Source organism: Sceloporus undulatus, unplaced genomic scaffold (genome assembly GCF_019175285.1).
Source record: "Sceloporus undulatus isolate JIND9_A2432 ecotype Alabama unplaced genomic scaffold, SceUnd_v1.1 scaffold_13, whole genome shotgun sequence".
Classification (NCBI taxonomy): Eukaryota; Metazoa; Chordata; class Lepidosauria; order Squamata; family Phrynosomatidae; genus Sceloporus; species Sceloporus undulatus.
Window position 1 is genome coordinate 2,195,948 of NW_024802935.1, and position 13,291 is coordinate 2,209,238.

General features: G+C 40.7%; 1 protein-coding gene across 1 annotated transcript in view; it reads right to left on the reverse strand.

Moving 5' to 3' along the window:
• Positions 1 to 13,291, reverse strand: part of LOC121917233 (ephrin type-A receptor 3-like) — a 294,283-nt gene that overhangs the window by 70,607 nt on the left and 210,385 nt on the right. Inside the window, exon 6 of the mRNA XM_042442991.1 lies at positions 1,308 to 1,432. Within this exon, the coding sequence (XP_042298925.1) occupies positions 1,308 to 1,432 (125 nt within the window). The remainder of the gene's footprint in view (positions 1 to 1,307; positions 1,433 to 13,291) is intronic.

The window sequence follows — 13,291 nt, forward strand, 5'->3', positions numbered from 1 at the left end:
TTTTCATGACAGCATAGGGCATTTTCTACTTATGAGATGGTGATAACAGGGTGCAGAATTTCTGATGTATGAGAAGTAAAGCAACAGTTGCTTCTATGTATCAGCCCTCTCAAAATAAAACGTTAGCTAAGAAACTAGGACTGTCCTTTACTATATCTCATGGTACAAATTTTCTTTTCTCAGGCCCTTTACAGACTGGCCTGAAAGGCGGCCTGGGGGCAGAGTCAGAGTGTAGTGTCCTCTGATGCATGCCTGACTCCGCCCCCCCAGGGCGCCCTGATGCCTTGTACAACTCTAGACCGTGTGCAGCGTCATGATACACCTCCGGCGGTGCATCCAGATCACACGGCGCTGAAGGAGCACCACATAGCTGCACCACCGTGGCTATGGCACCTTTTTGAGGATGCCAAAAGGAGCCGCTTTTTGTGGCTCCTATTTGTGCCCTTGAAAGGCCTGATTGGGGCTGCGGTGTGAGGTTGCTGCAGCCCCGATCCTGATAGGAAAGGGGTGGTCTGTTGAGCTCCTCAGTTAGCTTCAAAGGTGCTATAAGATACCTTTGCATGCTGACTCAGACTAACATCACTATGGTCCAAAATACATTGCAGTTTGAGACTGCTTTAATTGCCCTGGCTCAGTGCTAGGGAATTGTAGTTTGTTATGGCACCAGAGCTCTGTGACAGAGAAGGCTAAATGCCTCAGAAAATTACATTTTCTAGAATTCCCTAGCATTGAGCCAGAGCAGTTAAAGCCGTGTCAAACTGGATTATTTCTGCACTGTGTTTTGGACCTATGTTTTGAATATTAGCATCTATTGTGCTTTAACAGAATTTCCAAATGCCTGCTTATATGTATTTGCCCGGAAAGGTAAGTATTACTTTGAATAATATATTATCTTTTGTCACTGATATCTAAACATAGATATCCTACGAGATCACAAACACGTTTTGTTTGTTTTTTTACTCTACTTAAATGGAACTTAAAAGAATAGGTGAAATTCTTATTGTCAAAGTAATCACAGTGTGTCCAGTTATATCATAAATTATTTTGTCAGCAATTGAAACAGTTTTTAAACTATTAAACTTACTGAACACTGGTATCATTAGCTTTAATATGACAAATTATTAGGATAATGAGGATTTAAGTTGTTTTGCATTTCAACAGCTGAGATTATTTTAAAGAATTTGGAAACGAACCCATAAGCAAATTTTATATTCACTTCCTTTCAGCTTTTCACCCTACTCTTTTTCTGTGACCAAACTGAATTCCCTCCCCATCCCATCCCTAACCCCTTTGCTGTGCCTTCCCACCTTTTCATAGTACTTGACTTCATAGTCCAAGATGATACCGTTAGGATGCTCAGGTTCTTGCCAAGAGAGAGACACGCTGTTCCGAGATGTCCGGTCTTTTCTAATTATTGTAATAGGTGATGGAGCTAGAGTAGTGAGAAAAAGAAGGGTGGAGGGGGAGAGAAAGCAAATGGAGTTTATCACTGTTCTAATCCTTGGCAAGAAGGTGGTATTTCCATTTGAAGAGCTCCTGAGTATAAACCTGGACCAGTATCAATGCTCAACAGCTGGATTATAGACTTCTTACCCAAGCCTTGAAGCAGCATGGCCTGGAGGAAAATGAGTTACACTTTCTCTTGCTAGCAGACTGGTGGCAAAAGAGCAGATGTTTCTAATCTGCTACTATAATGTAAGCAATGAAATACATTTGATATATTAAAAAGTGGACCAAAAAAAGAAAGGAAGAGAGAGTTTTGACTATTTATTATGATGTTGCGGTGTTATTATTACCAGATTCTGCAGCTCAGTGATAATGTTTTTGTATTTCAGGCATATGACAGGGCTGGGATCTATTATGGGCAAAGAGTCCCAGGAGGTCCATTGTTAATAACAATAATCAGTGTACTGTTGAATGTATCCTTTTCCATGACATTCTCTAAGATTCCTCCCACTGTACTTCAAATTTCCTCCATGCCTTTAATAGTTTTCTTTGAGGCTTGCACGGGTGATTTTGCCTACACTATTATTATTATTATTATTATTATTATTATTATTATTATTATTTTCTTATATCCCGACTTTCTCCCAATACAGGGACTCAAGGCAGTGAAGCATAGTACATGCTAACATGATAGAGAAACAAAAAAATACAGTGTGATTAATGCACTTCCATTTATGTTCAGGTCACATTAGATGACCCTGAATGAAGCCAGTGCTTGCTTTCTTAACATTAAAGCACCAGACTTATGACTCAAATTGTAAGCGGCATTTTATTCTGATCTGACCAAACAATTCTATATAACTGTAGCCCCAAAATTATTTTTAAATACCACTTTCAGACACTAGAATATCAGGTGTTTTTCTTTAGGCTTAACTGCCCCTCCCCATTCTATTTGCTAGAAGAAATATGTATACAGAAAAAAGCATTTCACACAGCTGGAGACTTTCTTACTGATATTTTTGTAAGTTTCCATGGCTGAAGCATCAAGTCACTTTTAAGTACAACAAGAGCACCACAGTTCAAAAAGGTTGTTGACAAGTTGGACTGTTTCCAGAAGCAGGTGACCGAAATGGTTAAGGATCTGGAAACAATGCTTTATGAGGAGAGACAGCTTTAACTCCTCTGGCTCAGTGCTACAGAATCCTGGGAATTGTAGCATATTGTGGCACCAGAGCTCTCTGACAGAGAAGGCTAAATGTCTCACAAAACTACAATTCCAAGAATTCCCTAGCATTGAGCCAGGGGAGTTAAAGCAGTCTCAAACTGGATTATTTCTGCAGTGTGTTTTGGAGCTCTGTCAGATAGTCTGGAACTAAAATGCATAGGGCTTTGTAGGTCATATCCACCACTTTGAATTGGGCATGGAAAAACCTAGAAGCAAGTGGAGCAGTTGTAACAAGGTAATTGTGTGGTCCCTGCAGCCACACCTAGCTAATAATTTGACTGTAGCTCTTTGAATTAGCAGAGGTTTCTCAGTACTCTGCAAAGGCAGTTCCATGTAGAATGTATTACATTAATCTAAATAGGGTGTAACTAAGCATATGTCGCTGTTGCTAGATTTGACATCTGCAGGATGGGCGCACAACCCATAACTCTGTGAATGCATTCTTGGCAACTGCTGAAACCTTGACTTCCAGGCTCAGAGTTGAGTCCAGGAGTACTCCTAAGATGTTATCCTGTATTTACTGGGGGAGTGTAACCCCCATCTAGCACAAAACAAATTCCTAATCTGCCTTTCAACTGACCTTTGTCTTGTTTGAATTAAATTTCACTTCATTTGCCCTCATTGTCCATTACAGCTATCAGCCACCAGTTTAGAATCAAGACAACTTCCTTGGATTGGGATGAAAAGGAGGAGGTATCATCTTCACACTGCTGGCACTGGACCCCAAAACTAGACAACCTCTTCTAGTGGCTTCATGTTTATGTTAAATCACATGGCAGACACAACTGAACCCTGTGGGACCATATAGATCGGTGGCTAAGGATCTGAACAGGAGTCCCTCAGCACCAACTTCTGGGTTCACCCTCCATGAAGCAACAAAGCTACTGTAAAATAATACCTCAGAGTTACATCCCGGTCAGGCAGTCCAGAAAGATATGGTTGAAGGTATCAAAAATTGATGAATGATCCAACAGAACCAACATGGACTCACATACCGTCCTTTTGGGGTGGTCTGTTCCCACCCCTTTCCCTGCCGGATCGGGGCCTCAGTTGCCACAGCGGCAGCCTCTGAAGCCCTGATCTGCCGCTTTCCAGGCCGCTTCCCTGCAGCCTGAAAGGGGTGTCCTTGGGGCTTTATGCCCCAAGGACACCCGACAGCAGCAAGGATGAAGAAAAAGGGGCTGCTTGGCCCCTTTCTCATTTATGTCGCTGGCGCAGCCATGTAAAAGCTGCACCCAGTGATTCAAACCTGGAAGGATCTCCATTTCAGAGCTCCTTCCGGTGCCACTGAAAGGGCACCCGGGCACCCTCGTGCGGCACCAGGATGTCATTTCCGTGCCACTCCATTTGGAGGCGGCGTGGTCGTGACATCCCAATGGTGGCACCCATGTAGAATGGGCGCCACCATTTTGTACGTACTAGGTACATACTAGGGTTAGGGCGTCCAGAAAGGATGCACTTTCCTAACCCTAGTACGTACCTAGTACGTACTTTTTGCGAGTCTGTAATGCGCCATTGTTACATTGTTAAATAGCATGGCAGGCATTCAGCCAGTCCCCCTCTGGCTTTCTTAATAAGCCAGGAAAGGCAAGTATCTGATCTGAGATGACTCTCAGCTCCATAAAAATCTTATCCATATCCTTGGTCTGTACTAATTAAAATGTGTCTTTTGCTAGTAGAAAAGCAGGGGCTAAAGTTACATCCTGGATCTGTATATATTGTAGCATCCATGTTGGAATGGATCCCAACAATTTTATTTGCAAAGTGCCAGACAGGTTGCTCACAACGTATTGTTGAGTCAGCTGGATTATCCCCTTGTGGACCAATATGTAAAAAAACTCCTGGCCACTCAGAACAGCTCTGCTGGCTCCTTGCAGGGTGATGAGGCAGAGATTTCCCCCCCCTGCACTTATTACATCAGAGTAGACCCTTAGATAAGCTTTAGCCTGTTCAACTGGACTTGTTCTGGATTTTCTGCCAATGTTGTTCTAGTTACCTTCTCACTTGTTTCATCACTGCCAGATCCCAGGAAAACCAGGGGGCTGGTTTGGTTCTACTTTGTGAAAGGGAACATGCAGGAGAGATTGTATCTACTCTGGCTATTTGCTTAGGAGGGCGCTACCAAAATATAAACCAAGATCTGCAACTGGAGGAAAGGCCACAACTTTATTAAACAACCAGCAATTAAGGTACGGTTGGGCCAAAGCATGAGGTCTGGATCTGGTACATCGTACAACCCCCCGGTTGTTTGATGAACCAAAATGCCTGGTCACAGCCAGGCTTCAGGATGACATCGGGGCTATGGAAATGCCATCTTGCAGGCATGCAACCAGTCGATCACATGTTCTCAATCAAAGTGCTAGTCACCAGGAGGCACTGCCACGATGTGCTCTCAGCACTCCTGTGTCCCAAAGGACTCCTTATCCAGTGCTATGCAGCCCTGGAAACCATGCCCAACAGATCCATGACCTATGCTGCCGCCACAGAAGTTGTGACAGGAAAAAAAAAACACAAATCCTAGGGAGGGAGGGTGGGAGAGCTAAGTTAAAATGGTGCCATGAAGAGATACCACATGGCCTTATATAGGCCATATGGAGGAGGAGCCGGGAGGGAGGAAGCCCCGCCTCCAGGCCAGCCAGCCAATAGGCTGCCCTGGAGGACCAGAGAGAGGGACTTCTAGCCTTCTAGAGCGTACTGCTGGGAAGCGGAAGTCCCCCCTCTTTCCCTCTGGTCATCCAATTGTGGACCCGCACGCCCCAGTAAAATCATGCTGGGGCATAGCAGGGCCCATGGGAGAGCAGGCGATGGCATGGGACCCTCCCAGAGGCAACACAGCCTGCCTGGGTGAATCGGGCAGCCGTATTTCTCCTCTCTAGAGATCAACCAAAACCTCAGTAGAATCTCCTGTCAAGGCAGCAAAAAGCCATTCAGATCCATAAACCTCCTGGGATGGCCCATCTTAATGAGACCTCCATCCTTGTAGACATAAGTCTAAACACCAAGATAAGTCTAAATTAAACTACCAAGTCTGAACACAACTAGGTAGTGATTTGTCTATGAAAACAAAACTATTGACAGTTCAACTACTCTCAGATAATCATCATCCTACCCAGCACAGAAAATGAGGCTCAGCGTGTTCCTGGCAAAATGAATAGGGCATGAATCCACATAGTTCTCCAGCCTGCAGCTTTTATATCATACTAAGTAATATTTACATACTTCTAATTCACATTCTTTGCCCTTTTTTGGTTTGGTTTTGCATTTCTCAAGCACAACATATTCATAACCCATGTAATGATAGCTGTCATACATATTTATGTGCAGTTAATATATTTTTTCAAGTAATTGTTTTCCAACAGCATTAATAATACCTTAAAATCAACCAATATCATGCTGACAGGAGGTTAACATTACTGGTGGCAGTGACTGCTTAAAATAAATAAAATAGTTTATAAAGAATTTTCAGCTTGCTTATGTTTATTTTCTATGAGTAACAAGTAATGTTAGCTACTTGATTAAGAATTTACCAGATCTGTTCCTCATCCCAAGGGCCTAGAGTACATCCTAGAAATTCCTGGAGCTACAGCAGCATGACTTGGCTGGCATATATGGCAGGCTGCACAGCAATGTGGGTGGAGAAGGAGGGAGTCTTGATCAGAGGGAACATTCATATAGGAAAGTCATTGACCTTTACTTATCAGACTGAACAATCCTCTAAAGCTTAAAAACTCAAAACTGAAACTGGATTTCAAACCTTTTCTTTGAATATGAAGCTCTGGAGTTTGGTTTTAAATAAAATATTGCTGTATACCTCATTAAGTAATAATTTCATTTTAAATACCAGCTACCACAAACGAAGTGCTTACTTATGTTTTCTGAACATTTCTGCCTCATTTTGTATTCACATGTAGCCCATGTTCTCGTCCTTGACAGTACCTGACTATTGAGATAGTTTTCTATAGAAAACAACTGGCTTTTCAACAAGAGACAGCTGGATGCTTCCCTGTCAATAGACTGTATGCTGTTAGCTTTACCTTTTAGTCTAAACTTTAAGGGGGCTAATCAACATGCAGAACTCGTTCTGGGAGACTGGGTTCAGTATGTTTGATAGCTCACATAAAGTTCATATGAAAACCAGGAAAAAAAATTACTGGTCTGCTGGAATGGAAGACATCAGCTGCAATGGATAGATTTACTGATAGTCCTTGAAACTAACCTCAGCCTCACCAATTGCCACTGGGCTCCATGACATTTCCATTTAGCCATCGTAATTATTTTAATGTTATTTGTCTATTGTGGGGAATAGTATATTGAAGATTGATGCAATATGGTATATAGAAACTAGCCTTAGATGCTGGTCTCAAAATCACCTAACCAGCCAAGAAAATCTATAACTCTCATTTGTACTATTCAGTACAGCCAGTAGTGAAAGATGATGAAAATTGCTATCAACTACCCACATACACCAAAATATATTCTCTCTGGGCACTTTCTATGTCCTTCTGTGTCATTCTTTGCTACACTTCCAGCAGAAGCTGCCTATAGAGATACTCTAGAGAACCTAGAACTACCTAGAGAGGTGTCTCTAAGTATTTTCTAGATCCTCCAGTACAAATCTATGGTCAACTTCCACTGGAAGTCATTCAATAATGAACATAGAGTTCAGTAATTTCATGTTTCTATAGCAAGTGTATCCTCCATAGATATGGAGGTTGTATTGTATTCAGTAGCATCACTAGGCAGGTGCGAGCTGCACCAGGTGACACCACCAAAGGGAGGGGGGTGACACACATTGAGTGCCTCCCACCTCCTTGGTAATGCTACTGGGTGCTGGCACTACACAAAAAGGAGAGAGAAGCCCATTGGTTCCAGCTGCAGAACAAGCAAACTCTAGCCTGAGGAGTCCTCTCTTTGGCTGTTGCTGGTCAACCTGGAACAGGGAGGGAGAGGGCCCGGAACCCCCCCTGTCCCTGTTCCACATGGCATGTAGAGAAGGGATGGGGGGGGTGCCAGGCCCTCTCCCTCCCTGCCCTAAATGTCTTTACTTTGGCGTAAAGCTGCACGGAGCAGGCGTGTAGCAGGGAGGGAAGGGCCTCTTTTGACTCTGCCTGAAGTGCTTCCCCTGAAGCCCCCCCCCCCCAGCACCGGGTGACACACTGGTGTGGGACACTATTGATTGTACTTAAGAACAATGTATTAATTGCATCAAGGCTAAAGATGGCATTTCAATTGATAAACAATTGAAAGTGGTTCTAAGGCGATCACAATTATGTAGTTTGGCCTAAAGCATTTTAACTGCTATTATCCATATTATACATTTGAACAACTTCTTGCCCTAGTAACTTCCCTGAATGCAAGATTTCCTGCATGGCAGGGGGCATGACTGGATGGCCCTGGTGGTATCATCCAACTTTATGATTCTACGATTGTAAGAGGTATTAAATTGTGGCAAACCGATTTCCGAATGTAGAGCCACACCTAAAAGGTCCATATAAATAAGGCAGATCAATACATTGGAAGGATTTGCAATAATTTGTGGAAGGTTTTTTTGGTGGGGGAGGAGGGCAATTTGATTACTTACAACCTTGAACCATTTCTGCCCTGCTTTGAGACCCCTGGGTCACATAAATAATATATGAAAAGGAACTGGGAGAATGATTTTACCAGTAGCCACCCTGAGGCATTGGATATTCCCTTTTAGTGGTGAATATTTACCTATCATCCTTAAGAAACCTGATGAAAAGCTTTCATTTTTTCAGAAAGTCCTTTAAAATGGTGCTATAATTTAACTGCTACATTTTGTGTGTTTTTCTCCTCATGTTTTACATACAGTTTTTACTGTATTGGTTTAAATTAGGGATACAAAGAAATTCTATTGGACTTGACAATGTTGACATAAGTAGAATTTTTACACCTCCCAAGACATGTGAGGAAATGACAACATTGCCTTTAGCATCTATACATTTGTGAGGTCTAACAGGGCATTTCTGAAAACTAAATTGCATATAAAATAATATACATTTAAAAAAAAATACCAACAGCTAAAATATGAGCTACTGGAAAAAAGAAGCATGCATTAGTGAATGGGGAAAATATTACATAAATTAGGTAAATTGTGCAAATAAATGTACACATTAGTTTTTAAAACATATAAAATACAGTGCACCCATTCCATATGTGGGCACACCATACGCGGCTTCCACTTTACGTGGAAGCTGCGCTGCAATCAAATGAATGGGGCATGTGCTTATGGCGCAAGCGCACCACAACACACCAACCACAAGCCCCATTCTATTGACTGGGGCTTGTGCTTACTCTGAATTTGCCTTACATGGGGGGGGGGGTCTGGAATGGATCCCCCGCATAAGGAGAGGCTTCACTATATCTGGGTGCAGAAATAAAACATAAAGCATTACAACCCAATATGAATAATAGAATAATAGTATTGTAGAGTTGGAAGAGACCACAAGGGCCATCCAGTCCAACCCCCTGCCATGCAAGAAATCACAATCAAAGCATCCCCAACACATGGCCATCCAGCCTCTTTTTAAAAACCTTCAAGGAAGGAGACTACTACACTCCAAGGGAGTGTGTTCCACTGTCAAACAGCTCTTACTGTCAGAAAGTTCCTCCTAATGTTGAGGTGGAATCTCTGTTCCTGGAGCTTGCATCCATTGTTCTGTGTTCTAGTCTCTGGAGCAGCAGAAAACAAGTTTGCTACCTCCTCAATGTGACACCCCTTCAAATACTTAAACAGAACTATCATACCACCCCTTAACCATATCTTCTCCAGGCTAAACATACCCAGCTCCCTAAGTCTTTCCTCATAAGGCATGGTTTCCATACCCTTCACTATTTTAGTCGCCCTGCTCTGGACATGTTCCAATTTGTCAACATTCTTTTTGAATTGTGGTGCCCAGAACTGGACATAGTATTCTAGGTGACAAAGGCCTAACTGAAATCAAGGTATGCAATATCCACAGCCTTCCCTTCATCTACCAAGCTGGTAATTTTATAAAAAAAATTAGCAAAAAAGAGATCAGATTAGTCTGGTGTTACTTGTTTCCCAGAAACTCATGTTGACTTTTTGTGATTATGGCATTCCCTTCTAAATGTTCACAGGCTGTTTAATAGTCTGCTTTAGAATCTTTCCTTGTATGAAACAAGAAAGGAAAAAATGCAGGTGGAATTGGGTAACTTTGCAAAGTAGAGACTGAGAGATTTTCACCTCTGGTATTAAATGAGTAGATAAAATAACATTAGTGCTATGCAGATGGAATGAGAAGTTGGAACAAGCAAGCTAGTTCTTTGCTCACTGTTCAAATTCCAGTCACCCTCTACACATGAGGGAGTATATCTGAAGATATTCCCTGAGATGTACATCCTGGTTTTCCCAAAGTTCTGGATCTCAGGGAGCACTTCCACTGTACCTCTCCTCTGTACTTTTCAAGTGGACAGAGCATCCAGAATAGTGACTGGGAAGAACTTCTACACTTATCCTCACTGTCCACCTCACACTTCAGACCTAAATACAACTGTATTATCTGCCAGGGAATTTTAGACGCTAATTATGTGTAGTTAGTTTCTAAATGTACAAATGGATAGGAGATCTCATATGGATGACAATATATAAATTTGTAAAAGATAAAAACAATTGAAGAATTTAGTAGATTTTTAAAGTATAAGAACTTTTAGCACTGAGCCGTCACATTTTCAAGAACTGTTGTATGTAACCTTTGGCATAACAATGCTCCAGATTATGAAGCAAATATGCATTTCAATTACAGTTGTCTTAAGGTCTTAAAGTTAAGAAGCTGAGGGAAATCTGTAATGAAAATGTTATGATTCCACCTTTATATGCCAGCTGTTTAGTTCAGGTGGGAAATGAGCAACAACAACAACAACAACAACAACAAAATACTCCTTTTTGGCAAGCTTATGGTGACCCTGTGTGAAATATTTTGGGAAGAGTTGGCTTGTGGTACAATTCACAAATAACTGATACCAAAACCAGAAATAATCACCACTTTAACTAACACTGATAGGCTCCCTCTGAGGTGCATTTTTGCTGAAAGGCAAATCATGAAGAACAGACTACATTCTCACCTTTATGTAACAATTCACATAGAACATTTTGGAAAGTGTAGGGTTTTGGATGAAACTTGCCTTGCTGCCATTCTTTTGCAGACAAAGCGATGATTACATTGTATTTATCTCAGTCAAACAGCTTTCAGAAACAAAGCCTTCTCTCAAAAAACAAGCTCTACCTTTTAACAAGAAGATGCAAAGGCATTCTGCAATTGAACTCATATAGATTTGGCAACTGTCCATCCCTTTCCCTATTTGTTTATCTAACAAATGAAATGGCACAGGTTGAACATCTGGACCAGTAATTTCTGTAAACATCCTCCTATCATGAAGTGATGCTTCTTTGTTTGTTTGTTTATTTTTTGACTAATTTCTCCAGAATCCATATCAAAGGCATTTTTAATTCACCTCTTTCATAAAGCCAACAAAGTAGAATGTACAAGTATAATCCAAAATGAATATTTATTGCTACAGCTGTTCAAGCACCACCTCCACCACTATTCCTGCCCACCAAGCCTAGATCTACCACTTGCAAAAATTTAGATAAATTTTGGATATTGGATTTATGGCTAAATTATTTTTTTATAAGTGACCCAAAGTAACCAAATATTTTTTTCCATTCCTCATTCTACACCATTCTCTAATTCTACTCATTTCACAAAAATCAATCTAGCTTCTACTGGCTTCAATGTTAAGTTGTTTTTAAGAAAATTAAGACTCTTTCCAGGAGTGAATGAACAGCAACACCAAAGTTATGAAAACGGTGATGGTGGCAGTGGCAGGATGGAGGGATAGAGAGCATCTCTGGGAGGCTTTTACAGCTGTCTTTGACTGTATTCACAGTGTAGGAGAAGGGAACATGAGACAGCAGAAGTTTTGATTACAGTCAGAAATGAAGTTTTACTTCTTTAGTTTTCTCATCAAGGGAGCAAATTCAGCTGAATCCTCCTTCTCTGTCCATTTTGCTACAGGCTCAATCTATAGATGTTCCTCCAGATGAAAAATCCAAGAAGACTATGGGATTTACAATTGATGTCTTGATCCACTTCAAATCTGCTACAAAAATGTAGGCAATAATATAGAGCTTGCACAAGGAAAATCAAGATACAGATATGATCACAAAGAACAGTATCAAAAGGCCTTGTAGAGTTAATAGAAAGAAAACTACCTTCAGTATCCATAATTTGTAATACTCCATCTCATTTAGGTCAAATTTTAACAGACATTGTTCTAAAAAAGTGTATCTTTTCAAGCATGTTTAGATTTCTTTTTTTTAAATCTATATATTCAAAATTGAAATTCTGATGACACATCAAGTTTTAGGAAGGTTTTGTGCTTGGTATGCTAAAGAGAAAATTTCAGACACTCCTTTTTGTTCAGTTAATTTTTATCTATTTGTTATTAAATAAATGAAGGAAGGGAGGAGAGGGAGTCCACATTTTTATCCCTTTGCATCTCATCACTTAACACTGGATGATGCACAGCTGAACATCTCATGAAGTGAGGCGATGAGATGCAAGACCTGTTGTAAATTTGAGGACTGTTTTGCACATGTAAGTCATCAATGGTTTAGGAGTCATCAAATGTGAACAATGTTCCCCATGTCTTGGGAAGTAAACATGCTTTAAAACCATTTGGTGTTACATTTTAAAGTTGGTAGAATGCACTATGTGATTCAATACTGCCCTAAAGGTTGGGAGGGAGGGCTGTAGGCCTTGGTTTCAGACAATGAAGTGTACATGAAACCTGGTTAAAAAGTGCTAGGTGAAAAAAGCAAGGATAAACAGTAAAAACACATTTGCTCTCTTTTACTTGGATTGTACATAAAAAGTACTTCTAACAGCTGCAGTGATAATTCCACTGGTACAGTTATATTCAAAATTAAAAGCAAACTCTGGCTTATTCACTTTCTCATGTGCTGTTGTCTTTTCTATTTTTCTGTCCTTTTCTTTTTACAGAGATATGAAATAAATGAAATAGACTTGTTGCTCATATGTTTAACATGTGTGATAAAATCAAGGGAATGTCAAGTGCACTTGAAGAGCAACAGACTGCACAATACATCCACTTTACAAACCACATATGATGTGTTGTGGCTTTCCCAGATGGAGGGGGGGAAATAGCCTATACTTTCATAATGTTTTAAACTACAGTATAGTGCCTATAATATAGTAAGGGTTTTTTTTAATGTATGCATTCAATGTTATGTCAGTTGAAAAGGCAATTTCACTGAAATGAAAATGAAAGGACACAACAATTATATATGTTTCTTGATTGCAGTAAAGGCAGTAAAGACAGAACTTTTTCGCCGTGCTTATCCTCCTGACCTCCTATGAAGATCATTAGTATGGAACGAGTCCAGCTGACCCCTTGATTGATGGATGCTATTGTTTTTAGATTTGATGTTTTTTAGGTTGTATGTTTTCATTTTATTGTGGTTTTAATGTTGTTGTAATTTTAACATTGTGATTTTAACCTTGTTGTGATCCCGCTTCGATCCATGGGGAGAGGCGGGAAGATAGAAATAACAAT